This window comes from Vulpes vulpes, chromosome 5 (assembly GCF_048418805.1).
Source record: "Vulpes vulpes isolate BD-2025 chromosome 5, VulVul3, whole genome shotgun sequence".
NCBI lineage: Eukaryota > Metazoa > Chordata > Mammalia > Carnivora > Canidae > Vulpes > Vulpes vulpes.
In genome coordinates, this window is record NC_132784.1 from 74,122,577 (window position 1) to 74,149,362 (window position 26,786).

General features: G+C 55.0%; 4 protein-coding genes across 20 annotated transcripts in view; 2 read left to right on the forward strand and 2 right to left on the reverse strand.

The window, feature by feature from the left end:
• CSTPP1 (centriolar satellite-associated tubulin polyglutamylase complex regulator 1) overlaps positions 1 to 1,425 on the forward strand; it is a 199,975-nt gene extending 198,550 nt beyond the window's left edge. The window contains exon 8 of the mRNA XM_072758949.1: positions 1 to 1,425. Within this exon, the coding sequence (XP_072615050.1) occupies positions 1 to 259 (259 nt within the window). The 3' untranslated portion in view covers positions 260 to 1,425.
• ARFGAP2 (ARF GTPase activating protein 2) lies at positions 212 to 11,253 on the reverse strand. Of its 6 annotated transcripts, XR_012001712.1 has the most exons (18): positions 10,540 to 11,253; positions 10,252 to 10,370; positions 9,652 to 9,724; positions 8,983 to 9,114; positions 8,815 to 8,895; positions 7,889 to 7,970; positions 7,527 to 7,583; positions 6,816 to 6,857; positions 6,396 to 6,448; positions 5,815 to 5,951; positions 5,582 to 5,713; positions 3,664 to 3,792; positions 3,451 to 3,585; positions 2,339 to 2,465; positions 2,106 to 2,199; positions 1,878 to 1,996; positions 1,283 to 1,422; positions 212 to 719 (listed from the first exon to the last, which is right to left on the reverse strand). XR_012001712.1 is itself a non-coding variant. In XM_072758922.1 (17 exons), the coding sequence occupies exons 1-17, from the start codon at positions 10,609 to 10,611 to the stop codon at positions 717 to 719; spliced, it is 1,587 nt and encodes a 528-aa protein (XP_072615023.1). In that variant the 5' UTR covers positions 10,612 to 11,253; the 3' UTR covers positions 212 to 716. The 6 variants fall into 6 exon arrangements, 4 of the variants coding, with proteins under 4 accessions (XP_072615023.1, XP_072615022.1, XP_072615024.1 ...); XR_012001713.1 differs by lacking the exon at positions 6,816 to 6,857; XM_072758922.1 differs by lacking the exon at positions 1,283 to 1,422.
• PACSIN3 (protein kinase C and casein kinase substrate in neurons 3) overlaps positions 11,238 to 26,786 on the reverse strand; it is a 20,891-nt gene continuing 5,342 nt past the window's right edge. For 2 of the 8 annotated variants that reach the window (XM_072758945.1, XM_072758944.1), the window contains exons 2-11: positions 16,298 to 16,370; positions 15,958 to 16,047; positions 15,648 to 15,804; positions 14,686 to 14,921; positions 14,413 to 14,568; positions 13,234 to 13,409; positions 12,961 to 13,081; positions 12,663 to 12,799; positions 12,142 to 12,263; positions 11,238 to 11,733 (exon numbers count right to left, since the gene is read on the reverse strand). In XM_072758945.1, coding sequence (XP_072615046.1) covers positions 11,618 to 11,733; positions 12,142 to 12,263; positions 12,663 to 12,799; positions 12,961 to 13,081; positions 13,234 to 13,409; positions 14,413 to 14,568; positions 14,686 to 14,921; positions 15,648 to 15,804; positions 15,958 to 16,011 — 1,275 coding nt within the window. In that variant the 5' untranslated portion in view covers positions 16,012 to 16,047; positions 16,298 to 16,370 and the 3' untranslated portion in view covers positions 11,238 to 11,617. Of the gene's footprint in view, positions 11,734 to 12,141; positions 12,264 to 12,662; positions 12,800 to 12,960; positions 13,082 to 13,233; positions 13,410 to 14,412; positions 14,569 to 14,685; positions 14,922 to 15,647; positions 15,805 to 15,957; positions 16,048 to 16,297; positions 16,371 to 17,712; positions 17,796 to 18,233; positions 18,461 to 18,582; positions 18,757 to 19,220; positions 19,321 to 19,740; positions 19,825 to 20,136; positions 20,424 to 26,786 lie in introns of those variants that run through there. The other 6 variants (XM_026004053.2, XM_072758948.1, XM_026004052.2 and 3 more) reach the window with 6 other exon arrangements.
• The window catches only part of DDB2 (damage specific DNA binding protein 2), a 39,701-nt gene continuing 29,627 nt past the window's right edge, over positions 16,713 to 26,786 (forward strand). For 2 of the 5 annotated variants that reach the window (XR_012001715.1, XM_072758927.1), the window contains exons 1-2: positions 16,713 to 16,800; positions 17,717 to 18,157. Coding sequence is in view for 4 of the 5 variants with exons in the window: in XM_072758927.1 (XP_072615028.1) it covers positions 17,735 to 18,157 (423 nt within the window). In the remaining variant the exon portion in view is untranslated. Of the gene's footprint in view, positions 16,801 to 17,716; positions 18,158 to 18,517; positions 18,874 to 20,425; positions 20,588 to 26,786 lie in introns of those variants that run through there. The other 3 variants (XM_072758928.1, XM_072758929.1, XM_072758925.1) reach the window with 3 other exon arrangements.

Genomic DNA, 26,786 nt, shown 5'->3' on the forward strand with positions numbered 1-26,786 from the left:
GGTGGTGAGGTCGAGGCTGCACCGGACCTCGCGGCAGCACAGGGCCGAGAAGCCAGGGGCCTTTGGCTTTCAGAGAAGAGACAAGCTGGAGGCCCCGGAGAGCATGCCCTCAGCTTCAGCACCAGACACCCTGCCCGTATGGGTGGGAGCCCAGGGAGTGAGGCCAGGGACCTGCACTGGGCAGGGAGGCAGGATCCAGAAAGGACACCACTTCACTCAGACCAACAGTGGCCCAGGGCCCTGTCGAGGCTTTATTTGACACCACTCTGTTTCAATACAAACAGTCCAGAAAGAAAGTCACGTCCCTTTGGGGGAGGGGCGAGGGAAGAAGGGTCCGTGTTGCTTGAGAGCCCAACCCCCACCCCACAGTGGGCAGCACAGCAGGGGTAAGATGGCACCGAGGAGGCCACAGCGCACGGCCAGGGGACAAGGCCTGCAGCCCAGTGGGTGCCTCAAGCACTCACTGGTGGTGCTGTCCAGGCCCAAGACCAGGATGATACAGAAGGAGAAAGTTGAGCCCCAAGAGCCTGTTTCTGTCCCTTATGTCCTCTGCTTCCTTGGCCAGCATTACGCTCACAGCATCCAGAGCAGGGCACAGGGCAGATGAGACCCACCATGGCCACCAAGCAAGGGAAGAAGGGACAGAGGGTCCTGTGCGCCACAATGGATGGTATGGAAGGACTCCGAGACACTCAGGAGAAGTATCCCTCAAGTGATCACTGTAAAAAGGGGTGGTGAGACAGGAGAAGATCACTCGGGCCTCCAGTCTGATCCCAAATGAAACCTTTAGGTAGCAGGTCAAGTTCCTAGCCCTTAGTAAGGCCCAGACAAAGGTCCTCCCTCCCCACCCCACCCCCACCCCGGGCGCCCATAAGAGCCTGCTGGAGCAGGAGTAGCAGCAAGTCCAGAGCCTCCCTCCCCCGGGGGCTGATCCACAGCAGAACTCTTTCTGGACCTGCCCACTGGTTCCAGAGGATGGGGACCAAACCCCAGACAACCTGGAAGGATCCTAGAGCTAGCAGAAAGCCTTATACTTCTCACTTTCCCTACTTAGGGAAGGGCTGGACCCAGAATCGGCCCGCCTGAGGGAACTCCTCCCTTCGCTCCCAGTGTGGCAGGACAAGTGAGCAGCAGCTTGCAGGGCAGGACCAGAGGACAATAATCAGCACGCAGGGGAGGGCGTGCGAGGGGAGGACAATAAAGGGATCAGTGTACAGGCAGAGGTCAAGGCTGGAACCGCCCATCCCCCTCACCCGAGATCCTCAAAGGCCACCCCACTCACACACAACACATATAAAGTAACAATTCCTCCCCAGCTTCCACAAGGCAAGCGCCCCTGGCCTTGGAATCATGGGGGTTTTGCTGCTGTTGCCACCATTCACTTGCGCCGTGGCGCCTGGATCAGTAGGAACCATAGCGATCCTGGACGTGGGGGAAGAAAAAAACAAGTCCCAAGTCTCTCACCTGCAGCAGCATCCCCCACATGCCCCTGCAGGACTCTGGGGAGTCGGGCACCTATCTGAGCATGGCAGAGATTGTTTTATATTTTACTGTGATGTGGGAGAGGGGTTGTGGCCGGATCCCAAGGCGGGGGGGGGGGGGGGGGGGGGGGGGGTTAGCCCTGCTTGATCCTGAGGCTGGGGAGGGGGAAGAGGAGCTAAAGTCACAGACAAGGCTGGAGAAATCAGTGCGGACACGGCATCATCTTAGGGAGTGGCCCAGCCCTGGTACCGAGCTCAAAAGCTGCCCCTCCAGGAAAAGAAAAAGCTCTCAGGCCCGGGTCCACCCAGCAGCAGTGTCTGGGTGTGGTGAAGGCCAAGCTCCAAGGACTCTATCACTTTCCCCTCCTGCCCCAGGCCAAGCAGCCCCAGCCTCACCTGCAAAGAATTCATCACACCATTGGCCAGCACAGCCATCTTCCCGGCCACAGACTTGACGCCCTGCTTAAACTGGGCAATGTCAGCTGTGGGGAGCACGTTGCCCAGGGATACACTACCTGTAAAAGCAAGGGAAAGGGTGGCTCAGAACCCCCTGCAGCAAGCCCTGCCCAGGCCCCGCTCTGCTCACAGGTTCCACCGGTGTGCACCTTACCACTGGCGCCCTACCTACTCCATGAGCCCCATCCACGTCCCCGAAGAGGTCAGACGAGCTGATGGCACTACTGCCCGAGAGCTGCTGGAGTCGAGACCTGGCTTCATGCTGCGGTGAAGAAAGGGATAGGCCTGGGGATCTTTTGGCCCAGCCGAGATACCCTGGTGCTGAAGCCTAAAGCAATGGGAAGGAGGAAGCTCTTCCCCGACCTGCCGCCTCCAGGCTCAGGCTGGACGATGCTACTTACCTCAGCATCCACCTCCCGCCCAAAGAACATGTCCGATGAGATGGCTTTGGCTCCTGCAAATTTCTGACGTGCTTCACTGGACTCAAGGCCTGAGCTCCGGCTTTCCACTTCCCTTCTGTTTGTGACTCTGAGGGATGGATGTGGGATACCTCTGATCCTTCTATCGCTATCAGAGCCTCATATTACTAAACCCATCACTAACAGAAGCTGAGAAAAGTGCTAGTGGCCTTCTGGAGACTCACTATGGCCCCATCTGGCTGTGGCTCTGGGACTCCGCAACCCTCTCCCCTGGACAAGGCCCCTCTCTTCTCCACACCAAAGCCAAAGCACAAAAGAGTGTACACTGCCTCCACCAGGCAGCGTGGACACAGTCTAGAGGGCACCAGTCCTCTACCCTGAACCACAAGAGCTTCACCCAGGATGTTATGACATCTGGCTCCTTCTCCATCACTACTGCCAGTCTACTCCAAGTTACAATTGGCCTAACACTAGAGTGACCCTATGTCTCTGTTTGCCTGAGTTTATACCTATTCTCCTGGCAATTTGACTGGCAAAAGCATCCCAGTGTGGACATAACGGCATATGGTCGCTCCTACCGATTGCTGACATGCATACACCCTGGGCTAGCTGCTTTGTAAGTTCTGTTACATTTAATCCTTCCAGCGACCGTGTGAAGGGACTACTCATACCCCCGTTTTACAAATGATTTGCAGGTAATTCATCAAACATTACCCAGGTTAACATAAACTTAAATAACATAACATGGTGGCCAGAAACACACAATCCCTGGGTCTCCAGGACTGAAGCATGACTGGGCCCCTCTTGCCAGAGGAACTGATACTGAACAAAAGAAGCTACTAATAAGCCTTCTGTGATGATTAAGCACAGCTCAAACCAGAGTGTGATTTCTACACTACCCAATCTGGTAGCTGCCAGCCACAGTGACTATATAAAATTATTAAAATTAAATAGTCAGTTCCTCAGCTGCACTAGCCACATCTGAAGAGCTCAGTAGGCACATACTTGGTGGCCACCACAGGACAGTGCAGGTATCCAGAATGTTCCCATCACAGAAAAATCCTACCAGACAGTGCTGCCCTAGCCCACTCCACCTTTCTGAAATAGGCCGGATGCTTGAGATGGTCACTTCTGGCTCCTTCTCCTCCATCCTGTCCACACCCCAGGCGGCATCTGTATCCCAGCGGGAACTGAAACTTTCCCCCAAGGAGAAGGGGTTGTCCTTGTACCTAGTGAGACAGTAGAGTAGCTTAGAAGAATTGAATGAGGAACTGGCGGCCAAGTCTACACCCCAACGACAGCCTTACTTTGGGGGTCCAGAGGCGAAAGTACCAACATCATCAAACAAGTCCAGTTGCGTGCGGGAGGATTTTGCACTCACTGGGGTTTCCTGCTCAATCACCTGCATCTCCGACAGCACCGAGTGAGAGATAGAGCTGTGAAGACAAGTGGGGCCGGCCCAAGAGCAGGGGTGAGCAGAGGCATCACCACACAAGAGAAGATGCCCAGCTGCTGGAAATCTGGGTTCTCTTCCACTGGGCGCCCCCCAGAGCCTTCCCCTCATGCCGCACACACAGGGCAGGGCCAGACCCAGCAGGCAGCACCATGGGCCTGGCTGGGCCGGAGGACACCCTCAACTGTCCACACATCAGCTTTGTTTTCTCAAAGTAGGGCTTCCCTGGCCAAGGACTGTTTGCTTGTCTGCTGGCATGTTAACAATGATGTGCGCCAAATGGTAGTGCGCTCTGTCCTTAAAAACTCAACAGACTATGAGCCACATCCTTCGCCAAGAGCGACAGGTTCACATGGAAAAGATGCAAAATGCCCCAGAACCAGGAAGAGTCTAATGGCATCAAAGGAAGAGGTCTTAAGTTTCCTAACCCCCAACTCAGCCTACCTTTGTCAAAGTACAGAGCCTGGCTGTCTGCACTAATCCCTGGGGCTGCTGTCTGGTCTCCCAGGGAGAAGAGACAGAGCTGGGCAGGTGCTACTAACTCCTGAGGCCTCGACATCCTCCCATGTCACGCTCCACAGAGGCATCTTAACAGTTAACACCGCTTCAATAAACTCATTACAAAATATCTACAGCATTTAGCGGGCAGAAGCCCAAGGAGTGAATGTCTTACAATAGGGTTTTAGGAAGGGTAGGCTGGGTTTAAGTCAAAGATTCTATTGCACTGCAAAAAAGAACCAACCAGCTGAAAAAATTGTTCAGACCCTTTAACCCAGTAATTCCTGTGACCGAAACAGGGAAAGGGAGGAGACCTAGAGTCCTTTCCGGGATTAAGATTTTAGGTTTCCCTGATTAGCGGTGGGGAAATAAATAGCGTAACTTAAATCCAACTGGCACATGTTCTGAAAAGATAAAGCAGGACCAGCCAGCCGTGTCCTCTTTCAGAGAAGTAGAGTATTAAGGCCCAAAATACTGAATTTGGAATCAACAATTCTACACTCAAAATCTAGCTGTGCCGATAACGAGATCTGTGGCCTTCAGGCAAGTTGCTGAATTGCTAAGTCCATTTTCTCACCTATAAAAAGGACACAGTAATACCCCCTGCCCAGGACTGCTGTATTTCAGCAGGTAAGGCCAGTGGTGGAGCTCACAAGCCCACCGCAGCCACGATGGCTGGCCCTGGTGCTGTCCAATATTCTGATTTTTAAGAGATCAAAAGTCTAGTGTTACCGAAATCTTTAGATATCAACTCTTAGTGTAGAGCAAACAAAATAGTTCAGAGAACTGGTTTGCAGTCCTTGTTTTGCTTTTAAGAAAACCAGCAACACAAACCCAGTGGTCATGAAACAGGAAGGGCACTGTCAATGCCAAAGGGCATGGTCTAGGGGCATTTCTGCATGTTAGCATGCCTGGCAGCATTGGCATTTAGTGGACTGGGGATGCTAAGATCTTTGCAATTCTCAGGGAGCTCTTAAAAAAATAAACAGATGTCCCACCGAAACGCTGTTAGCACCCCCATTAAGCAACACCACCATACCCTCTTGGGTTTATTGAAAAAGCACCCAATCCTGTGTTTGTTTCATTTAACAAACACGGTGAGCACACACCTACTCTGTGACCAGCACTACACTAGGCACTTCAAGACAATAAGCAAAGCCATCTATCTGTTCCACCTCAAAGACTGAGCCCCAAAACCCAAACTGCTGGGAAGAATCTGCAGTGGCTCCCAGAACAGTGGCACTTCCCTGCCACACCCCAGAGCCAAGCCTCACCTGCGGGACACCAAGCCCATGCCCAACCTCTCTGCCTGTTCTCGCTTCTTCCCTTCTAGATTCTGGAGCTTCTTCTCCTCCTTCTTACGGTCAATCTGGAGCTCCTGGTAGGCAAGGCGCATAGAGGCAACCCTGGGAAGGAATAAATGTGTCAGAGGCCAGCATGCATCCTCACCCGTCCTCCCTGCCCACCCAACGCCACGTAAGCCAGGGTCCCATGGGCAAACGCTCACATGGACTCCTCAGCCTGCTTCTTGGCATCCGCCACCTGCTGCTCACGGAGCTTCTCTGCCACCTGGGCCTGCCGCTCAATCTCACTGAAGCTCTGGCTGCTCACCTTCTGGGCCCCTAGGCCTTTCTTGGCACCCAGCTGAGAGGAGAATGATGGGATGGAGGCCTTGCCAACAACCATGAAGTCTTCTGTTCCCTCCCAAGCGTGGGTCCTCTAGCCACACCCACAAAAGAAGCATTTCTTCTTAAAGTTTAGGGTAAAAAATAGGAGCCCAGCCAGCATGGTCATGAGGGAGAACAGTGGTTCTGCTGGAGCTGGGCAGGAGGTGGCTCACACAATGCCAGCGGATGCTTCAGAGCCTGAAAACAGCAGGTAATGCTGACCAGGCCCAGTATGCACTGGGCACTTGACGTGCACAATCACACGGACTCTTCCCTGGAGCCCCTTAACAACAGTCGTCTTAACAACCCTTTCACAGATAGGGTTCAGAGAAGTACCTTTGCCAAAGTCACACAGCCAGCAAGTGGCAGGTCAAGCTGATGCCAGTTCCTAACCACCACCATACTGCCTCTCTCCACCTACCCCTTTCTTAGCTGCTGCTGGCTTCTTCTTGCCAATGAGGGAGGTTCTCGGTTCTGTGTGAGAAAGATGGGGCAAGAGTGAAGACAAAGGGAGGTCAGAGGCAGCAGCTCAGTCTGTACCATGCAACTTCTTGGCAAGAACTTCTACAAAAAACAGCTCCAGGCAGAGGAAGGCAAGGCTGCCACCCACCAGTTCCAACCAATGGCATCGGCATAGCCCAAGTCAAAGACAGACAAACAAGGTTAGGCAAGGCTCCTGACTCCCAGCTGACTAAGACAAGAACTAAACCCAAAGCACCAGAGACCGTCACAGTCCCTGAACCAACACGAAGCAGGAGGCAGATGTTAAATATCAACCTCAGCTCCTTCAGCAGGGAACTGGCATGCAAGGGGCTGGGTTCCCCGAGCAGCTGTTGGTTACCTCTGGCAGGAAGGGCCCCTTTAGGTGACAGATACATGGACTCTAGAGAGAAAAACTTGTGGCTAACAAGGGGCCCACCCCAGGGCCTCCTTATAGCTCCCAAGCCCAGAGACCAAAATCATTCTGAGAGGCCTCACTTTAGGCTAAACCATGCTAGCCTTCCCATGGGCTCAGTTTCATAATCATTCTGCTAGCTTCCTGCCCCAACCCCCAAGGGTCAACAGAACCACCAAGGCCAGCAAACAGACTGTTCTAACATTGAACCAAGACTTAAAAACACTAAGGAGAATTTAAAAACAACTGAAGGGCCACAGACAGGCTGAGAAAGGACAGTGTTGCCTTCAGCTGTGAGAGCTGCACCCTAATCTGGTGAAATGGACCAGAGAGGCCAATCTTGCCTCAGACTCCAGGGTTAGGTGTCCTGTCTCATACTGGCCTCCCCACACTTTGGCTAGATCCAGCTCCACATACAGAGGCAGACACCAGGCCTCGTACACCAGCTACCAGGTTTATCAATTCAAAAGGCCTGGTTCTAAAGTCCTTGCAGTTGACGCTACAGCCACAAACCCAATCCCAGTCCCCACTCCAGAAAGGTCAGATGCTTGACTCCTGAGGCCTTAGTCCACATAACCAGGCAGAAGAAGATCTGAAAAGAGCCCTGGAGGCCCACCCTCTCCCAGTCACCCCCCACCTGTCAGGTGGCATACTGACCCAGAGAGGCTTTGGGTGAGGTGCCAAGCAGGTCCATGTTGGGGCTGTGCTCTGGCTCTGTGGATGCAATAGTGGAATTTAGATATAAGATACAAAGCTTGCAGTGACTTCCCCTTAAGGGGAATGATGGGATAAGAGTAGGAAGGACTGGCTTTCTTCAGCTTGCTGAGGCCACCAAAAGATAAAAGAAACACCCACCACTTCCTCCAAGGGATTAAAATGAATCACAGCTCACCAAGAAATATAGGAACATATACACACACGCACTCACTCACTCCAATCCCCTTAGCCAGGTGTCCCCTTCCTAGACCAAGTCCTTTGCCAACACCAGGGCCCTTGGTTGAAATCTGGACTGAACTCACGTGCCAGACTACTGATCTCTGTAGAAGGGGTCAGCTGCTGGGTCTCTGCTGGGTCGGGGGCTTGTACTTTCCAGGCAGGGGGCTGAAAAAGAAGCCAGATCACAGAAGCTTTGATGAGCCACTTCTACCGGCAAGGAACACTAAGAACCTATAGGTACCTAGTGGGTATGAGGCCTTCCTCCAAGCCCATGAGAAAAAAAACTGGAGACTAGTGAGTAAAAGTATAGCTGCTATTACTGACTATGGAAAAAAGAAATAGGAAATTAGCAGCCACCTCCACCCCTCCACTATGTACTTAGAGCCAGAGCTCATCCCCCTAATTTCATGACAACTACTATTGGGCACTTACCACCTGCCAAGCACAAGTCTAAAGGCTTTTCACGCATAAATACATTTAATGATCTTGACAACCCTACAAGGTAGATATAGCCTCTTTTAGCAACTCAGATTTTGACAGGTTAAGTGCTGTCACCATCCTAGAAATGCTAAGAAGAGAACAAGAATTCAAATTAAGAGAGTCTGACTTTAGCACCCAGTGCCAGTCGACAGGAAACCTCCTCCTAGGGGTGGGCTGCTGGGGAGGGACTCCTTTCCTTGTCCCAACCACAGTACCTTTCTTATGGGGAAAGAATCCAGGAAAAGTTGTCTGGAGCTCCTGACACCTCTTGAGCTCTCAAGAAGCTTCTCCTCCTGCCTACTATCCCAGTTTATAGGAGTCCATTCCTAAGGAGGACCACACTGCACATCTACTCCGGGGAGGAGGAAACCTCTGGGCCTACCCAGCAGTGAGCTATAGACATTCCCTGTCCAAGGAGCCATACCAAGGTGAATGGACTCCATGCCACATGACCACAGAAGGCCTTGACCTTGGTAAGTAAGCCACCTGCCAGCAACAATCATGTGAAGCGTTCCTTGTGGGCACTCACTTGAGTGTGTTCTGTGAAGAAATCAGAGTCCTTCTTCTCTGGGGAGTGACTGGGAGCACTACTCATATTGTCTATCCAAAGCTAGAAAGAAGAAGACACCTTTGAAACATGGGCCTCTGAACATTCCTACTCACCCCACTACCTCAGCCCCGAGGAACACACACTTACATCAGTGCCATGCTTGGCCAGGGCTGCACTCCCCAGCTGCCGGATCTTCTCCCGGTACATCTGGGCAGCTCGGCTATTATATTTGGTGTTGGCATCATTGGCTGTACATCCATGTTGGCGGAAGAAAGCTGTCTGGAGAGCAAGGGAGGAGAGCATGCTACAGGTGACTCCCCAGAGCAAAAGAGGCACCCCCTTGTAAAAGCCCAGTTATTGTTTATATCTGACAATACACCCTACTGACGCCAGCAGTTTTTCAGAGGTAAAGATCCTCAGAAATCCCTGCAAAAAAAAATGGCCTCCCATCCTCTGAGATAACTGACTGAACCTCAGCTCTCTCTCAACGCTGCCTGAGGACAGCCTGCCGTCCACTATGCCCATCCTTCATCCAGGCTCATAAGATCTGGATGACTGTGGAGGCCCCAAATCCCTTGGCCTTTCCCGAAGAACATGTGTCTGATTTAGTATGAATCCAAACCCACTTGAGAAGAATCAATCTCCAAGTATAGAGAAAAGTGTACCGTGTTGCTATAGACCAAAAAAAAAAAAAACAAAACAAAGAAAAAAACAAAACAAAACCTCTGAAAACAGATACTAACAGGGCGTCCTAAGAAAACATTGCTAGAACCCAAGCAGAAGAATGGGGGTGGGGAGGATGGTAAGGAGCTTTACCGCATTGGCATTTCCGCCGACCTGCATACACCTCAGCTGGAACCAGTTCCAATTGGAATCCAACTCTGTGGACCTGTGTGCAAGGGCTGCGTGTCACCCACAGGCAGACACCAGGAAGACGCTTCCCTGGCAGACCCACACCTGTCATTTGGCCTCGGGCTGCAGTAGATGCCCAGGAAACAGTAATCAGCCACCACCCTATTTCCTGCACTCTCCCTTGTCCGTAAAAGGTTTGCTCTTCAATTATCTAGTCGAAAGAGTACTAATTATTGTCCAGATCGGAAAGGAGGTCGAATTCTCAAGCACTCAAGCTTGGCATTGCCTCTCCCCTTACCGACGGTCAGTCTCACTCCAGACATGTGCTCCATCAGCAACAAGGTCAATGCAGCTAACTTTTCCCCGCAACTAACAAGAGTGTTAAGTTTAACCAACAGGAAAAGAGGAAATGTTGCGCTAGACGCGGACGCAAGCCGCCTACACGGCAAGGGGCGCACACAGGCGGCTCCCTCCCTCGCCGAGTCCCGGCGAGGCGGCCGCTCTCCGTCCCGGAGCACACAGCCCCGGCCGGCCGGGTGGAAGCACAGCTGCCGCGGACCCCACCTGATGAAGCTGAGATGGACGCCCAGGGAGCGGTGCACGCCAGAGCAGTCAATGCACAAGAAGACACCGTATGTGATGCTGGCCCAACTCGGATTCTTGGCGCCACAGTCGAAGCAGGCCTGGGGGAGGAGGCGGTGGGCCAACGGTCAGGAGCCCCGAGTCGAGGCCGGGCGAAGCCACGCCAGGGAGACGGCCCCCGCCCGCCCCTCTCCCTCCCTCAGGCCCCAGGGCCGACGGGGGGGTCCCTCTCCGCCGGCGCCGGACCCCGCGCGCCTCCCGCCCGCGCACCTTGTTGGTCGGAATCCCGCGAAGCCGCTTGAAAAGCGTCTGGATTTCGGTCTTGCTCGGTTCCGCCGCCATTTTCTCTCCTTCCCAGACACCAGCGCGACCGACGGGTCCCGTCGCGGGCCAATCCGCGGCCGCGAAGGCGGGGCGCCGGGCCGGCGAGCCCCCGCCAGCCGGGGGCGGGGCTTGTCCGGGTCCGGACCAATGAGCGGCCGGCGCGGCCGAGTCGGGGCGGCCACCGCCCCCGCGTGTGCAGAGCGCGCGGGCCCCGCGCGGCGCCGGGCGGAGCGATCGCTCACCCGCCGGCCGGAGGCTCGCGGGCGCCCCCGCCTCCCGCCCCGAGGCTCGCCGCCACCCACCCCCGCAGGTGGCGAGGGCTGCGAGGCTGCGGGCAGTTCCCGGTGGCCGAGGAATGATTAACCGTTCTAGCCGGCGCTCTCGGCCCCGCCGGCCGGAACGGGAAGACAAGGTGCTGGGCTCCTGTCCAGCCCAGAACTCAGTCCCCAGCCTCCGTCGAGGGCGGGCTCGCGCTAAGCCCCACCTGGAGTACCCCCCCAGCTTAAGGCCCCCACGTTCCAGAGCCGAGCCACGCGGGCGGACCTTCACCCACCGAGCTCCCCACTCAAGGCCTCTCTCCAGATGCTCTCTGCAGCCCGGCAAGGGTGGAGGACCAGAAAAGATGCACACAGGCCTCACAGGGCTTTTTTTTTTCCTCCAAGTTTAATACACACTAGAACAAGCCACAATAGAGTGCTGCTAGCCCAGGACTACACTCACCCCAAGACCACCCCACTGAGACCAGGAACTGGGTCCACAGCTTCTGGGGAGACCCACCCATTCCTGGAGAGGCCCATGTTCCCCTGAGCCCTTCTGTCACCTTCTGACCTCCTCATCTTCCCCTCAGCCTAGACTCAGTAGATGCAGGCGGCTCCCCTCCCTGGGTCCCAGGACTTCCTCCCTCCTCAGTGGTCAGAGGGGCAGCAGGGGCACCATGGTCCAGGGCCCTTGGGTCCAGCTGTGCAAAAGAAGCTGGGCTCTGATGCAGGGTGGAGAAACACTGCAGGGGGGCTGTCAGGGGAGGTCAGGCCCCCACACACTCCACGTAATTGGCAGGGTACAGACCAATGCGGCCACTCTGCAACTGGCCCTGGCACCAGCCCTGCTCATCCTCCTCGCTCATCTTCAGCAGCTCCTCCCCTGGGGGAAGAGGGATTAGTCACTGCCAGTTGCCCTGGCCCAGCCCCGAAACTGCAATTGGGTCAAGGACCAAGGGGGGGGGGTGCGGGTTGTAGGAAAACCAGAGAGGAGAAGAGACATGCCTCAGGCAAAGAGAGGTCAAAGTCAGCAAGTCACCCCCCCCCACCCTGAATGCATTAAGCAGGCCCCCACCACCGGTGACTTTGAGAGGGAGGTGAGGGCTCAGAGCAGACACTCGGGGGCTGAACCCAGAGCATCCTTAAGAATCCAACATCTGGCCCTTAGGAAGTAGGCAGCAGGCTTCCCTTTTGCACACCCTTGCTCCGGATGTAAAGGAGGGGAGAGAGTGGCTGAAGCCTGGGAAGGAACAGGAGAGGGCTCCCCTGGTGGGTACCCCAGGGTAGGTACCTGCTCGGAAGCTCAGCTCGTCAGCTTCCTGGCCGGCGTAGTCGTAGAGCGCCCGTACCCGCACCCCCATGGCAGCCTTCCGAGGATTCTCCTCATCTGACCACTCCTCATCCTGCCCACCGCTAGACAGGGGAGACAGAAAGCGGCCTGATCAGGGCACGAGGACCACCTCGAGGAGGAGAGCCTGGGACCCAGGGTCAAGGGCTCGCCCTCCAGAAGCAGCTTGGGAGAGGCGGGTGGGAAAGTGCTGAAAGATCCCAGTCTGACCTCTGCCACACATGCCCGTGAGCTAGGCACGTTTCCCGCCACACAGGGCTGACATGAGCAGTAGGTGAGCGCGAGTGCGGGAACCACCGCAAACACTGGCATCATTACAAGCACTAAGTAGGTTCCTAAGGTTCCTGGCACCAATTTTCAACCCACTTCAGGTGTGAGGGGAATGAAGGGAGGGAGACAGAGGGAAAGTGGGCAGGGCAGAGGACGAGCTATTTCCTTCCCACAGCCAGGTTTCTGGCTCTCACCCTGGGGACCCCGGGGACTGGGGTGGGGGTGCAGCGCCATCTCTTGTGGGCACGATGCTTGTCAGAGTAACCTCATCAGAGCTCCGGCCACCCTTCTCCTTCCTGCTAATTGTCCTCTGTGTATCCAAGGACCACTCCTGTGGGGACAGTGCTTAGGGTCAGGCTGGGCTACAGGCTGTGGTGGCAGCCAGAGCCATTCAGACCTTCACCTACTTCATCGCAAGCCCTAGCCTCCCTCCTGAGGTCCAGGCTGAGCCCACCACACCTCCCAGCCCCCCAGCCAGCCTGGAACACGGACCTCGAACTGCGGCCAGTTCATGGCCATGCCTGGCCCGTGGGTGCTGCGCCACCAGTGCAGATCCTCTTCATCACTGGCTGCCTCGATGCCCTGATGCAAGTCTCGGTGGAGTTCATGGAACCTGTGGCCCCAGGCACAGCCTCAGCCTGGGGAGCCCTGGGCCGCCCCCCAGGACCTCCCCTCACCAAATTCATTCCACCTGGCCCAAGCCTGGGAGAGATGGAGCAGACCCAGCATTAGCCCAGACCTCCACGCCCACCTCGCAGGCCATACCTCTCACTGCTGGAGAGGTCGAGGTGCTGGTGCAGGGTAAGCAGCATTTCCTTAAAGAACAGCAGCCGCTGGCGCTCCGCGGCCTGGCAGGTCTCAAAGGCCTGCTCCATGTCCTCCATGTAGCGCGGGGTGTAGCGATGCAGCTCTGCCAGCGTCTGCTCATAGTGGCTTTTCATCTGGGTGGGAGTGGAGGGGCCTGGTGAGCACAAGACTGTCTTCCACTCGGGACTCCACAAGTATTCACTGAGTGAGACCCCGGGCCAGACACTAGCGGCAACAAGGCTGCAGACCCAGCTCCTGCCCTCCAATACCCCAGCATCCAAACAGGGCAGGCGATGCTTAGGGACAGCAGCTTTAAGAGTCTGGTGAGTGGGGATCCCTGGGTGGCTCAGCGGTTTAGCACCTGCCTTTGGCCCAGGGCGCGATCCTGGAGTCCAGGGATCGAGACCCACGTCGGGGTCCCGGCATGGAGCCTGCTTCTCCCTCTGCCTGTGTCTCTGCCTCTCTCTCTCTCTCTCTCTCTCTCTCTCTCTTTCTACATCTATCATGAATAAATAAATATAATCTTAAAAAAAAAAAGAGTCTGGTGAGTGAAGGTAGAGATTGAGGTAAGATCGACCCCCCCCCGGGGGGGGGGGGTAGAGAGAAATCAAAAAAGGCTTCATGGAGGAGGTAGAAACTGAGCAGCAGAGCGGCACCGGGGTGGCTCAGTTGGTTAAGCATCTGCCTCGAACTCAGGTCATGATCTCAGGGTCCTGGATGGAGCCTCAACCAGCTTCCCTGCTCCGCGGGGAGCCTGCTTCTCCCCCTCCCTCTGCCTGCCACTCCCCCTGCTTGTGCTCTCTTGCTCTCTCTCAAATAAATAAATAAAGTCTTAAAAAAGAAACTGAGCAGCAGATGAGCAGAGCTGGAGAAGAGGGCGCTCGCTCCAGCAGAGCCAGCAACGCGACAGCTTGCCCCAGGGGGGACACAGCGGAAGGAAGGGAGCTGGAAGGTGTCCTCAGCCGCTAAGATCAGCTAAGATCCTCCCAATGCCTGAAACTGAACCGCTTTCCCTGGGTACAGGCTCCTCTTTTAAATGATGATCTGGAGAGTGGGTGGCCCATGAGGACTGGGCCGCCTGGGCCCTGGGGCCGGGGAAGGCACGCCCGCCTACCCGCCTGCCGGCTCGCTCCGCACCTTCTCCGCCTCCCTGGAGCAGCGCTCCACCCGCTCCTGCAGCTTGCGCAGCTGCTCCTGCGACACGGCGCTGTCGGCCTTTGCATGGCTCTCCCGGGTCTGGGCCGTCTTCTCCTCCTTCCGTGCCGCGTGGTAGCTCTTCTTGGAAGCCTCAACCTGGCACACGTGGGGACAAATGTGGACCCCGCACGCCGAGCCCCGGGCCCCTCAAACCCACTCCAGCCCCAGGGCCAGTTCAGGAAGGGGCCCATGCCTGGTCCCTCCCAAACTCACCTCCTTCAGCCTCTTCAGCCAGGGCTTCTGGGCCTTTCGGAAGCCGTCCTCGGCAGCCCGGCTCTCACGGAAGCCGCCCAGCACGGGCCGGTGGAAGGCGCCCCGCTGCCACGAGCGCACCCGCTCGCTGTCCTGCCCCTGCAGCTTCTCCCGTACCTCTAGGTGCAGCGCGCTCAGCCTCTCAGCCGCCGTGAAGAAGGCGTGCCAGGCCTTCTCCAGGGTGCCGTACTGGGGGCCTGCGGGGAGGCATGGGCTTGGGCCGGCCCGGGATGCCACCAGAAACGAGCCCAACCACCCCCTCTCACTAGGTGCTGCTCTGGGTGCCGGGCATGGAGGGGGTGGCTATGAAGACGAACCACAAAGAGGTCTGCTGCTACTTATAGATATACGAGATCTCACCGAATCCTCATCCCCCACCATGAAACCAATGTCACGATCAATAACAGGCGCAAAGCAGTGACCCAGAAAAGTGAAGTGCCCAAAGCAAAAGAGCTACAAGTGGAGCTGAGATTCAATCCAAATCTGTGGCATCAACCACCACACTCTATCGCCTCAGAGGGAAGAACAAACATCCATCCTCAAGGAAGGCAGCTTGTTAGGATGGAAAGATCCCAAGCTCCTGAGTCAGAAGGCTGGATTCAAGCTTCAGCTCTTCCTAGCCGTGTAACTTCAAGAAAGTCACTTAGCTTCTCTGAACTTCTGGATTCTCCTCTATAAAATGGGTGGAACAGGACTATCTCCAACATACGGCTGCTACAAATATCCAAATAACTCATGACCATACTTTGGAAACTCTAAACAGCACAACTTTCAAGAAGAACCAGGGAAGCTCTTCACTCTTCAAGGGGAAGGCATACATGGAATCATGGAACTTTCCATAAGAGGTGCAAAAAAGGAGCTGCCTTGCCTGATCTCACCCGTAGTGGCCCTCTGCTCCTGGCTAGGCCCGGGCGCTGGCTCACCCTTTTCCACGGTGCCTCTCCACTTGCGGGCCCAATCAGCCAGCTGCTGGGCATAGGCCTTCTCGATGCGGGCCCGTTCCTGGAAGCAGCTGACCAGGTCCCCACATAGCCGATGCCCGTCCTCCACCCGCTGCACAGTCCGCCTATAGTTGCCAGCCTGGGGTAGACAGGAGGGAGGTGGGGTCGCTGGGGAGAAGCCCCCTCCCAGGCTGGGTCTGACAGTGAGGCAACTCCCTCAACAGGTGGCTGGGCCCAGAGGGGAGTGGGCATTTCAGTGCCACCCCCCCAAACCTAGGACCCAGCTGCTCACCTCCCAGAAACTGCCCTCTAGGGCCTCCCCTCCAGCGTCTTCCTCTGGAGCCATGGTGTCCCCGCAGCACGGAATGGTGGCGGATTGGGGCTGTGGAGGGCAGAAGGGTAAGCAGGGAAGTCGGACATACTGTTTTGGGGGGAGAAGATCCTCTCCTTTCCCTGGACTTCATCCCCACTGCTATCCCCACCATCCAAGGAACGGTCAGAGCTAGGACTTCACAGAGAGGGGTGTCTGGCAGGTTCCCAGGACGGGCTGGGATAGGGGAAAGGAGGGCCACTTCAAAGCTTCTCCTTGTGCCCTGAGTCTGCCCACCTGCCCCAGCCCCAGCCTCACCTACCTGGGACCTAGAGATCACTGCAGAGACCTGGATGTCCTACTCTCAAAGCTGCCACCGTGATTCTGCCTCGAAGCTGACAAAAGCAAAGCGGGGGGGGTGAGCTCAGGAACCTAGAGCGTCCAGGGCGGTGCCCGGCTCCCCCGATATAGCAGCTGCTGTCAGAAGCGCCAGATTCCAGCCAGGAGAATGCCAGGCGGGTCACACGATCCAGCTAGGGATTAGGTGGCAGGCGGGGGTGGCTGGTGGGCAGAGGGCCCCACTGCCCCCCCCCCCACAGATGAGATGGGAGGGTACCTGCCCACGCCGGGCCCTGATGCCTTTCCTTGAACAACATGGCAACCCTTTACCAGACCAGGCCGAGGCAGAGGGTGCCCGGCCACACTCCAGTGACTCCCTTTGCAGGCAAGAGAAGACTGGGAGCAGGAGGCCCAAGTCCGATCTTGGCCAAGAAGCTTGAACAAGTGCATTTTACTGTCCTCTCCTAAGGAAGCCTCGGCTCCCTGGTAAGTGGAAACTCTGCCTCCAGGTTTTCTGTGCCAGGGCTGGTTTAAGACTCAAAGCAGGCAATGAGCAAGAAATGTGAGGGGCCCGACAGTCATCAGGGACATCCATCCTGTCCCACAGCAAGCACTGAGGCCCACACGCCTCCATGGGTCATGAGTAACGGAGCCCCACCCTCAAAAAGCACAGAGTCTGGGGCAGCACCGGGGAGTCAGACAGGCAACCAGCCAATTGTAAGCGCATGCTCCAGAATTGTAGACGAGGGCAAGGAGATTCCAACCCCAGAGCCACCACCCCAGAAGCTAGAGGACACAGTGGCACGCAGCCACTCCCCTCCTGCTTCTTGGCAGCAGCTTAGCTGTCCCTAGCACTGATTCAAGCCCCTAGAAGGAAACCGCTTCCTCCCCTGAGTAAGCCCAAGGGACACCGCCAGGTCCATGAGGACAGAGTTTGTGCCCGCTGCCTCCAAAGCAGCACTCGATCACACTGCTCCCCTCCAAACTGACAAACCACCATCCATCCTTCAAAACTCAAACTGAGGCATCGTCTCTATAGTCTCTCTGACCCCACTCCCCCATCCCCATTCACACAGCCCCTGTGAACCCTCAGTCAGGTTATATGTTATGTATCCCATCAAAGAGGATCTGTCCCCAGTCATTGGCAGAGGGGTCCATTTGGGTTTCTTCGGGCACTGGAGTTAATATTTGAATACAGAAACAAATGACATGCACCTCAGGGCCGGGAAACCTGCTGGCTGTACCAGCTGGGAGAAAGCTTGGCCCCAGTGGGATCCAGCCCTAAACTAACAGGAGGGAGAGCTGAGGCCTGCAGCAGAGGGGCCTGGGACCAGAGCAGCTGGCCCACCTTGGCCCTCAGCACTTCACCTTGCTTCCTCTTGTGTCTGCCCCATTTACCCAGAAAGGACTTGCCAACCAGATGGAGAGAAACAGAGCTGCAGCTGTAAATCACAGGGCCTTCGGAGCTGTCCCAGTCAGGCAGCCAGGGGCCTGGGCCCCCTGCCTGCTCCAGCCTCCGGCTCCCTCCCCGCAGAGCTGCCCCCCACCCGTTCCCTCTCTCTGGCCCCAGAACAGAGCGAGCTGTGTGTGCAGGGCTGGCACTGCTCCCTCCGGCCTCCCAGAGCAAACACAAGCCCGAGTCCCAGGCACAGCCAGGCCCCACAGCTATGGGGGTGGGTCCTGCATGCCATGGCCCCTGTTGGGGTCCCCAGAACCCGCTTTGCCACAGGCGAGAGCTCAGAAGGCAAATGAGTGCTTCCCAGCCCAGGCGGCCAGCACCTACTGGGCCTGCAGAAGTCTGCTGGGGCTTGGCAGGGGCTCCTCACAGCCAGCCCAGGCCAAGGTAGGAAGAACCCCCTCTCCTGCCTAAGGTAGGTAGGTACCCCGGGCGGCCACGGGCAGCGGGGACCAGCCCCCACCTTCCCAGAAGCCGGGAGCATGCCCCTGGGAGGGAGCACTGCCAGGCTGCCCTGCCCATCCTCCTGAGTCACAGGCTGCGCCCAAAGGGCTTCTGCCAGCAGCCCCTCCCGGCCCCCCCGGCCCCGAGGTGTGGAGGCACAGATGTGGGCGGCCCCCTGGGAGAGGGGAGAGGGGTGCCTAGGCTGGAGCGGCTGGAACCCGGCTGGAACCAGCAGCCAGAGCCGCCGAGGGTGGGGGAAGGGGTGGCGCAGGGAAAGGGGAGGAGGCAGGGCCAGGGAGGGGCATAACAAAGGGGCACTTTTGGAAACCCGACCGGCCCCCTGAGGTGCCTGCTCCCTGATGACGCACTCCAAACCCGGAGCCTCCACGCCGGACCTCGGAGCCCGGGGGCTGCCCGTCTCTGGCCTCAGCCGTACGGACGGCGCCCACCCACCGGGCCCCCTCGCCGGCCCGGAGCTGCACAACTCGGAGCCGGTGGAGCCCACGCGGAGCGGCCGGGCCAGGCCTGGCCATGGAGGCTCTAGGACTTTCTTGGCCAAACTTGTTGAACTTGGTCTCGGCGGGGGTGGAGCCGGCCGATCGCCGCCCAGGGGAGGGGGCGCACCCTGTCTGGGCCAGCCCGGCCGCGAACTCCAGAAGGTGACTGGGGGCAGCCGCCCGGGAACTAGGAGTCTCTGCAGAGAGCGAGGGGTCCGGGCAGCGGGGCCCCTTTGGGGGCCCCAGGGCGTCTGGGGGCCTTTGAGGAGCCCCAGGAGGCGGCACGGCCCTCCAGCCCCGACGCCCCCCGTCCTCGGCCGGCCTGGGAAGCTGCGGGGAGCGCGGCGTCGACTGGGCGGCACTCTTCCCGTCCTAGCGCGGAGTGGGGTAGCCGGGGGCTCCCGGGCGGGAGTCGGTCCCTTTGCAAACTTCAGGCGCGGGAGGAGGGCGGGCTCGCCTCGCGGCTCCCGCCGCCGCCTCCCCGCGGCTCCCGCCCAGGCAGCACTCACCGCGTCCTTCCCGGGCGTCTCGGCGGGTAGGGGTCCGGCCACGCTCCGGCCGGAGTCCTGCCGCTCCCGGAGCGCGCCTGGCCCTCCCCCGGGAAGCCCGGCCCCCGGCCCCGCCCTCTCCTCGCCGCTGCGCCCCAACCCCACCCGCCAGAGGCTGGGGCGCCGGGGCTGCGGGCATCGCGGCGACCGGCGGCTCCCGGAGCGCCGGCCGTGGGGTATCGGCTCCAGCAGGAGAAGCGCCAGGGCCGGCCCCCCAGGTGGCGCCGCGCGGGTGAAGGGAGTCAGATTTCGGCTTTGCCCCTCCCGGCCTTTGCAGAGCCTGGGCGACCCGTGGAAGCGGGAAGGGACCGGGCCTCCCCGCGCACCCGTGGACGGAGGCCTGGGGGCTACGCTGCGTTGCATTTTTTTTTTTTGCTGAGCGTAGCTTTCTTATAAATTAGCTCCGGCGAGGCTCACAAACCACCTCCTTTTAAGCATTAGGATTCCCATTGTACAGATGCCGAAACTGAGGCTCAGAGACCTTCAGCCGCTTGCAAAGGATCTGTAGTCGGGCACGACCCGGATTCCAAAGCCCGTGCCCTTTCCAAGCACAGCCCTGCGCGCCGATCTGGAGGCGCATTCGGAGCACCGGGTGGGAGACGCGGTGGGGGTGGGGCAAAGGGCACGAGCTCCTCCCCTCCGTGCTCTTATTCCCAGATTTTGTACCACGAACCTTTCTTTCTTAAATCTCTTCGCCCCTCCACCCACTGTGTCAGTCACCAGCTTTGGTAGATTTTTCCAGGTCGCCACGCTGCCACCCCACCCTTAAGAAGTCCCTTCTGCCCCACCCCCTGTGCCCCCACCCCGGGATTTTTCGCAGCCTGCCTGTCTGTTATTTATATCCACTGGAGCGGCCCAAGAATGTTCCCAGGCTGACCTAATCGCCACCTGCTTGGCTTCTCCGTCCCTCCCGATCCCTCCTGGTCCAGGGGACCCGGCGGCCGAGCCCTCCTCCGGGCGGGGGCGAGGGGGCGCGGGTTGGCAGGTCCGACGCCGCCCGGGCGCTGCGAGCCCCGAGCGCGCCAATTCGCTGGGGACCGGGGAGCCCCAGTGTGCTCGGAGGAGCGCGCCCCCAGGGGGCCGGCGCTGGCGCTCGGGGAAGCGGGAGGCCAGGCTGTTCCCTCCCCAGCACGTAGTCTCCGTCCTCGCTCCCCGCCCACCACCGCTCCCCGAGGAGCCCGAGTGCGTGCGCGCGGACTTCTACGCTGCAGCTTTAAAAATAGCGAACGTATGTTTCTGACTCCGAGACGCATCGCTGGGTGCTGCGTTGTTTATGCCGAGAAATCCGCTCATGAAATGCAAAAGGGCCCTGAAGAGAATGGACGAGGGTAATTTCAGGGGGTAGAGTTCGCTGCTAAGGACGGAGTTGCTCTCCCGTCCTCGTGGGTGCGTGTGCGTGTGTGAAGTCGTGTGCATCCAGGACGCCGCGCGTTTGGCAAATCCTGAGTAGTGGATCCTGGCCTTGGCGCTCGCAGGGTGTGCACCCGGCAGGATATGACTTCTGAAACCAGTTTCAACACCCAGTCTCTGTCGGGGCATGAAAAAATCACTTTTCTCCATATTTCTAACTCAATGAAACATGACAGCCGACCCGGCTGACCTTCCAAATGGACCACGTGCCCCAGCTAATTAATGACTGTAAAAGCTGTAAATGAGAGGAGCTGGGGTAATGTATAATGACAGCTATACTGTTCTGTATTATTTTAAATCAGTTAACATCCCACCTAGTGCCTGGGGGCCTTTAGGCACCAGACAGAAAGTGTGAAAACACAAGAATGAAATTAATTGCAGGAACCGCCTATTAAAACCCCATTAAAAATAAAGGCTACAAGCCAGACTGGCATCTGGGAAAGCCAGGCCAGAGAGAGATTCAAAAAACAGGGCTCTTCCTCAGATCACAAGGAGAAGGGGATATGGAGTGGAAAGCATCTGGCTTCCCTTAGATTCCAATCTGGAGAAAGCAGAAATATTGCAGCTGATTTTAATTGCCCCTAAGGTACTGTAGGGGGAAAAAATAAACCAAAACCCAGAGAGCATGCTGAGCTGCTTCAAAGGTGAAAGGAGACAGAGCTGCCTTTGGAAAGCCAACCCCCTGCTGGTGCTGTCCAGGGGCTCAGATTTCTATGCTCTGTGGCCAGAGAGCCCCTGCATACTCCAAGGAAGCTCGACCTTGGCTCTATCAGCGCAATAACCGAACTTGAACAGAGTTCAAGATGAGATACCCGAGGTCAGAGGGCTGGATAGACAGCAACCTAGAGAGGCAGCCTGGCTCAGGGCAGTAGGTAGCAGATTGGTCCAAAGCCCAAGCTCACGACACACAGACTCACTCACCTTGAGTTTCTGGAATGTCCTAACCACTGTACCTTTATTTGTTTATTTATTCATTCAGTCATCCAGTTGAGAAATCATTTGAATTTTTGTTCTATGCTAAACCCTATGCTAGGTACTATGCTAGGTACAAGATAAATAAGGCACAGTCTTAAGTGTAGGATAATGATACAGTGTGGATAAGAAGTACTTTGGGAAAACAGAGCCAGAAGGGACCACCTTTCACCAGGTGATGATACTCGGTTGATCTAAATGAGCTGGAATTAGTCATGTGAGGAGGCATTGGAGGCAGGAGCACCAGGGTGTGCCAAGCCTCTGAGGTGTTAGCCTAGGACTTGGTGATCCAGCCATTTCACTTTTTGGAATTGACCCTAGACAAACATGTGTAGAAGTGCAGAAAAAGGTACAAGGATGTTTGCATGTAGTATTGTTTGCTGTAAGAGAAAGCTGCAAACCAATGTCCACCAGGAGACTGCTGGCTGGCAGGTCACCAAGGTGCATAGGCCATACAGTGCCTAGAGGTCCCAGCCCAGGGATTCCATCCAGGGACAGGGTGGTGGGGCCCAGGCCCTGCCACTCAGAGTGGCCCACTGGCCATGTTGGCCATTTAAAAATTCCTGTATAAGGATTCCTGGGTGGCTCGGTCAGTTAAGTAAGCATCTGCCTTCGGCTCAGGTCATGATCTCAGGGCCCCGAGATCAAGCCCGACAACAACTACAACAGGCTCCCCACTCAGCGGGGAGTCTGCTTCTCCCCCTGCCCCTCCCCCTGCTTGTGTACTTGCTCTCTCTCAAATAAATACATAAAATCTTTAAAAATAAATAAATAGGGATCCCTGGGTGGCTCAGCAGTTTAGTGCCTGCCTTCGGCCCAGGACGTGATCCTGGAGACCCGGGATCGAGTCCCACATCGGGCTCCCTGCATGGAGCCTGCTTCTCTGTGTCTCTGCCTCTCTCTCTCTCTCATGAATAAATAAATAAAATCTTTAAAAAATAAATAAATAAAGAATCAATCCTATATATACACCAGAGATTTGGAAATAACAATAAACACCAATGTGCAGGAGAGGAAAAAATAAATGATTGAATAACCTAGAGTTCATTCATAGAATTAGCTATGGCTAACTCTGCAGCAACTAAAGTACAAGGTAGATAAAGATGTTTTTTTTTTTTTTTTTTTTTTAAGATCTCTTTATTTGAGAGAGAGAGAGTGCAGGGGGGAAAGGCAGAGGGAGAAAGAAACTCAAGCAGATTCTGTGGAATGTGGAGCCCAATGCAGGGCTTGATCTCATGATCCTTTGATAATGATCTGACCCGAAACCAAGAGTGGGACACTTATCCGACTGTGCCACCCAGGCCCCCCCAACCTGTGTTCTTATATGAAGAGCTCTAAGACACTGTTGAATGAAAAAAAACAAAAGGCAGAACATACAAAATATTCAGAGGATATATACAAAACTCATTTTGGTGGCTATCTCTATGTAGAGGGCTGGAATTGGTAAAAGAGATTTTTGTCGTGTTAGAAAATTATCAATGAACGCATAGTTATGTGTAAATTGTATAATCAAGGAGTTTTTAGGAAATCACGAGTGGGTCTTATTGTCTGAAACAGAGCTGTCAAATAGAATTTTTGCAGTGATGGAAATGATCTATAGCTGCACCACACTAGCCACCTGAAGCTATTTCATTTCACACTTGTAATTTAGGAACTGAATTTTTAAGTCAATTTAATTGTAATTAATTAAAAATTTGACAGGACTTGTGGCTCGTGGCACCTGTATTGGACAGTTGTTTTTTTTTTTTTTTTTTGTATTGGACAGTTCTAATAAAGATTTGCAAGGTGGGCTTTGTAGTTCAGACTTTATCTTAGAGGCAGTGGGACATGTGCATGGGAGAGGCTATCAATTTATCCAAAAAACTCTAGCAGGCAGCCCAGAGAGCAAGCAGGCTTTGTCTGTTTGGAAGGCTGCTGTGTTCCTCTTCATGGCCTCTGGACATTGCCCCAGCATTCCTGACGGGCAGCTGAGTAAAGTATTCTGCTCAACGGCTATTTTTTTTAAGATCTCAGGCAACCCCAGGTAGAGAAACTGGTCTGAGTTTTGAGAGGGGTTAACCTCGGTGGGGGAAGCAGATCTGGGCAGGACGAACAGCAGATGGATAGCATTAGAGTACAAATGCATAGCAGGCTTCCGTGGGGCCTGTAGAGAAAGCTTTTCCAGGGTCAGGAATTTGCCCGGGGCGGATTCTTTGGAAGGTGCCACGAGCCGCCAGTGCACAGCCCAGGTATCCGCTCAGTTGGCAGAGGGTTCTGCTCAGGAAGGCTGCCCTGGTTCATTCAGGCCCTTCCCTGAAGTCTGCTGGGGCCCTCCTTATTGGCCAAAGAGGAGTTTTGGTGGAGGATCCATTTATTTCAAGGAACACCCTCTCTGCCAGACATGAGGCTAGGTGCTTAGTCCACAACGCAAAGCAGACACACTCTTTGACTTCGTAGGACTTTTGACTAAAACCAAATAAAGGTCTGCATACATATTTACAAATCATGGTAAGTGTCCTAAAGGAAAAATATTTAGGATGGAGTGCTAAGAGAGAAGAGAGAGAGCATGATTTCAACGAGGGGAGCATCAGAGAAGATTTCATTCAGGAGGTTTCAGCTTCTCTACCCCAAAATGGCCCAAAGACCCCCAAAGACAAACAGAAGTTAGCTAGGTAAAGAGGGAACCCAGGAAAGGTTGGATGTCAGGAGAGGGCATTCTATACTAAAGGACTAATGTGTGCAAAGGCCCTGAAATGGAAACTTGACCTTCTGAGAAAGAAGGTAGAGTGGGTAGGGCGTGGTGAATGAGAGAGTGAGAGGTCGAGGGTGAGGTAAGAGGCGGGCAGCACCCGAACACTGCAGGCTTTGTTTTATTCTGAGTGCAGAATTTAAGCAGAAGAGTGACAGAGTGTCTTTCTGGATGTGGTGCGAGGAGTAGATTAGAACAGGGCACCAGCAAACAGTAGGCTGGATCGCCCACAAGCGAAGAATGGTTTTCACATTTTTAAACAGTTGAAAGGAATCCAAAGAATATTTTTGTGATATGTGAAGGTTTTAAGGACAAATTTCAGTATCCATAAAGTTTTACTGGCACACAGTCATGCTCACTCGTTTACATATTGTCTACGGCTGCTTCTGCGTTGCATTGACAGAGTTGACTGGTTGCGGTGGGACTGCATGCCCAGAAAAGCCTTAAATGTTTGTTATCAAGCCCTTTACACAAAAACCCTGTGGCTCTCTAAGGGAGACAAAAAGAAGGAGACCATTTAGTAGATGGTTTCAGTCATTCAGGTACCAGGGATAGGGGCTTGTTGTAGGGTGGTGGTTGTACAGCTGCCGAGTACAAGGATTGAAGAAGTGGCCATGGGAAGGAATCAAGAGAACTTGCTGATGGGTTAAATGTAGATGGGAAGGAAGAGGTACATTTCAAAATGAATCCCAACCTGTGATCTTGGATTGGATTCTGGACCAGAGTAGGACATGACTGGGGCACTTGGCCAAATTTGAATAAGATTTGTAGATTAGACATTAGTGCCATTAGTACTAAATTTCTCATCTTTTTTTTTTTTTTAAAGTAAACTCTATGTGCACCGTGGGGCTTGAACTCTTGACCCTGAGATCAAGAGTAGCATGTTCTACCAACTGAGCTAGCCAGGCGCCCCCAAATTTTCTCATCTTGATCATTGTATTTTTATCTGATGTCACATCCAGGAAATTAGGGAAGAGCATATGGAAATTCTTTGTAACCTTTTCGCAATTCTGTGCAAGTCTGAAATTCTGTCAAGGTGAAAAGTTTAAACATAAAACAAAAACGATTCGCCGGTGTTAACCTTGAGTCTCGACTCAAAAGTGCCATTTACTGAGACAGTAGAAATGTGAAAGAGGCAGGAGGAGAGTGGAAAATCAAGACTTCTCTTTTGGATACAGTAGGTTGAAATGCTGAGATGTCCAAGGGGGGGTGTCAAGAAGGCAGGGCTAGGCAACATTTTGGACATCACCCAAGAGCTAAAGGAAGGTATCGGCACCATGTAACTCAACCTCAGACTGGGGGCTCTGTGAGGTGAGGCAGGCTAAGGTGGCAAAGGGGGACCTGAGAGGACTAGGTGTGGAGTGTCCAAGGCATAGCAGGCATTGTGTTCAGCCCTTTGGCACCCAAGGCTTGCAACAGCCCTATCCAGTAGTCCTAATTCTTCCCAGTTTGCAAAGAGAGAACAGAATCAGAGAGGTGCTAAGATTTGCTCTAAGACGGGGATGCCTGGGTGGCCCAGCGGTTTAGCACCTGCCTTCGGCCCAGGGTGTGATCCTGGAGTCCCGAGATCGAGTCCCACATCAGGCTCCCTGCTATGGAGCCTTCTGTCTCTGCCTATGTCTCTGCCTCTCTCTCTCTCTCTCTCTCTCTCTCTGTGTGTGTGTGTGTCTGAATAAATAAATAAAATCTTTTTTAAAATTATTTTTTATTTATGATAGGCACACAGTGAGAGAGAGAGGCAGAGACACAGGCAGAGGGAGAAGCAGGCTCCATGCACTGGGAGCCCGACATGGGATTCGATCCCGGGTCCCCAGGATCACGCCCTGGGCCAAAGGCAGGCACCAAACCGCTGCGCCACGCAGGGATCCCAATAAATAAAATCTTAAAAAAAAAAAAGATTTGCTCTAAGACACAGCAAGGACATGGGAATGTGGGAGATGTCTGGCCCCAACATCAGGGAACGATTCTCCCACTGGGTGATACTGAGCACCCACAGCAGAGACTGGGTGTCTTAGTGTTCAAGGGCTAATAAGGTGGCTCAAAACAACAGAAATTTCTTATATATATATATATATATATATATATATATATATATATATAGTCCTGGAGGCCAGAAATCCCAAATCAAAGTAAGGGCAGGGCCATGCTCCCTCCCCAGGTGGTGCTGGGAGATAATCTTTCCTTGCCCTTCTAGTTTCTGGTGGCTGCTGATAATCAGGCAATCTTTGGCATAGAGGGCATAGAGTTTTATCACCCCAGCCTCTGCCTCTATCCTCACACTGTCTTCTCTTTGTAGCTCTCTCTCTCTGTTCCTCATTCCCCCTCTGCCTCCCTGTTTTTATTTTTTGATTTTTTATTTCTTAAGTATAGCTGACACACGATGTCACATGAGTTTCAGGTGTACAACAGCACCAGGT

Excerpts from the sequence above, each read along its gene's own strand:
- ARFGAP2 (XM_072758921.1), bottom strand. The coding sequence starts at position 10,611 with ATGGCGGCGGAACCGAGCAAGACCGAAATCCAGACGCTTTTCAAGCGG. Across the intron at positions 3,586-3,663 it reads TTCGCCTCTGGACCCCCAAA|GTACAAGGACAACCCCTTCT; the intron begins GTAAGGCTGTCG and ends CTGTCTCACTAG. Across the intron at positions 1,997-2,105 it reads GGATGGGGCTCATGGAGTAG|GTAGTGTATCCCTGGGCAAC; the intron begins GTAGGGCGCCAG and ends TTGCTTTTACAG.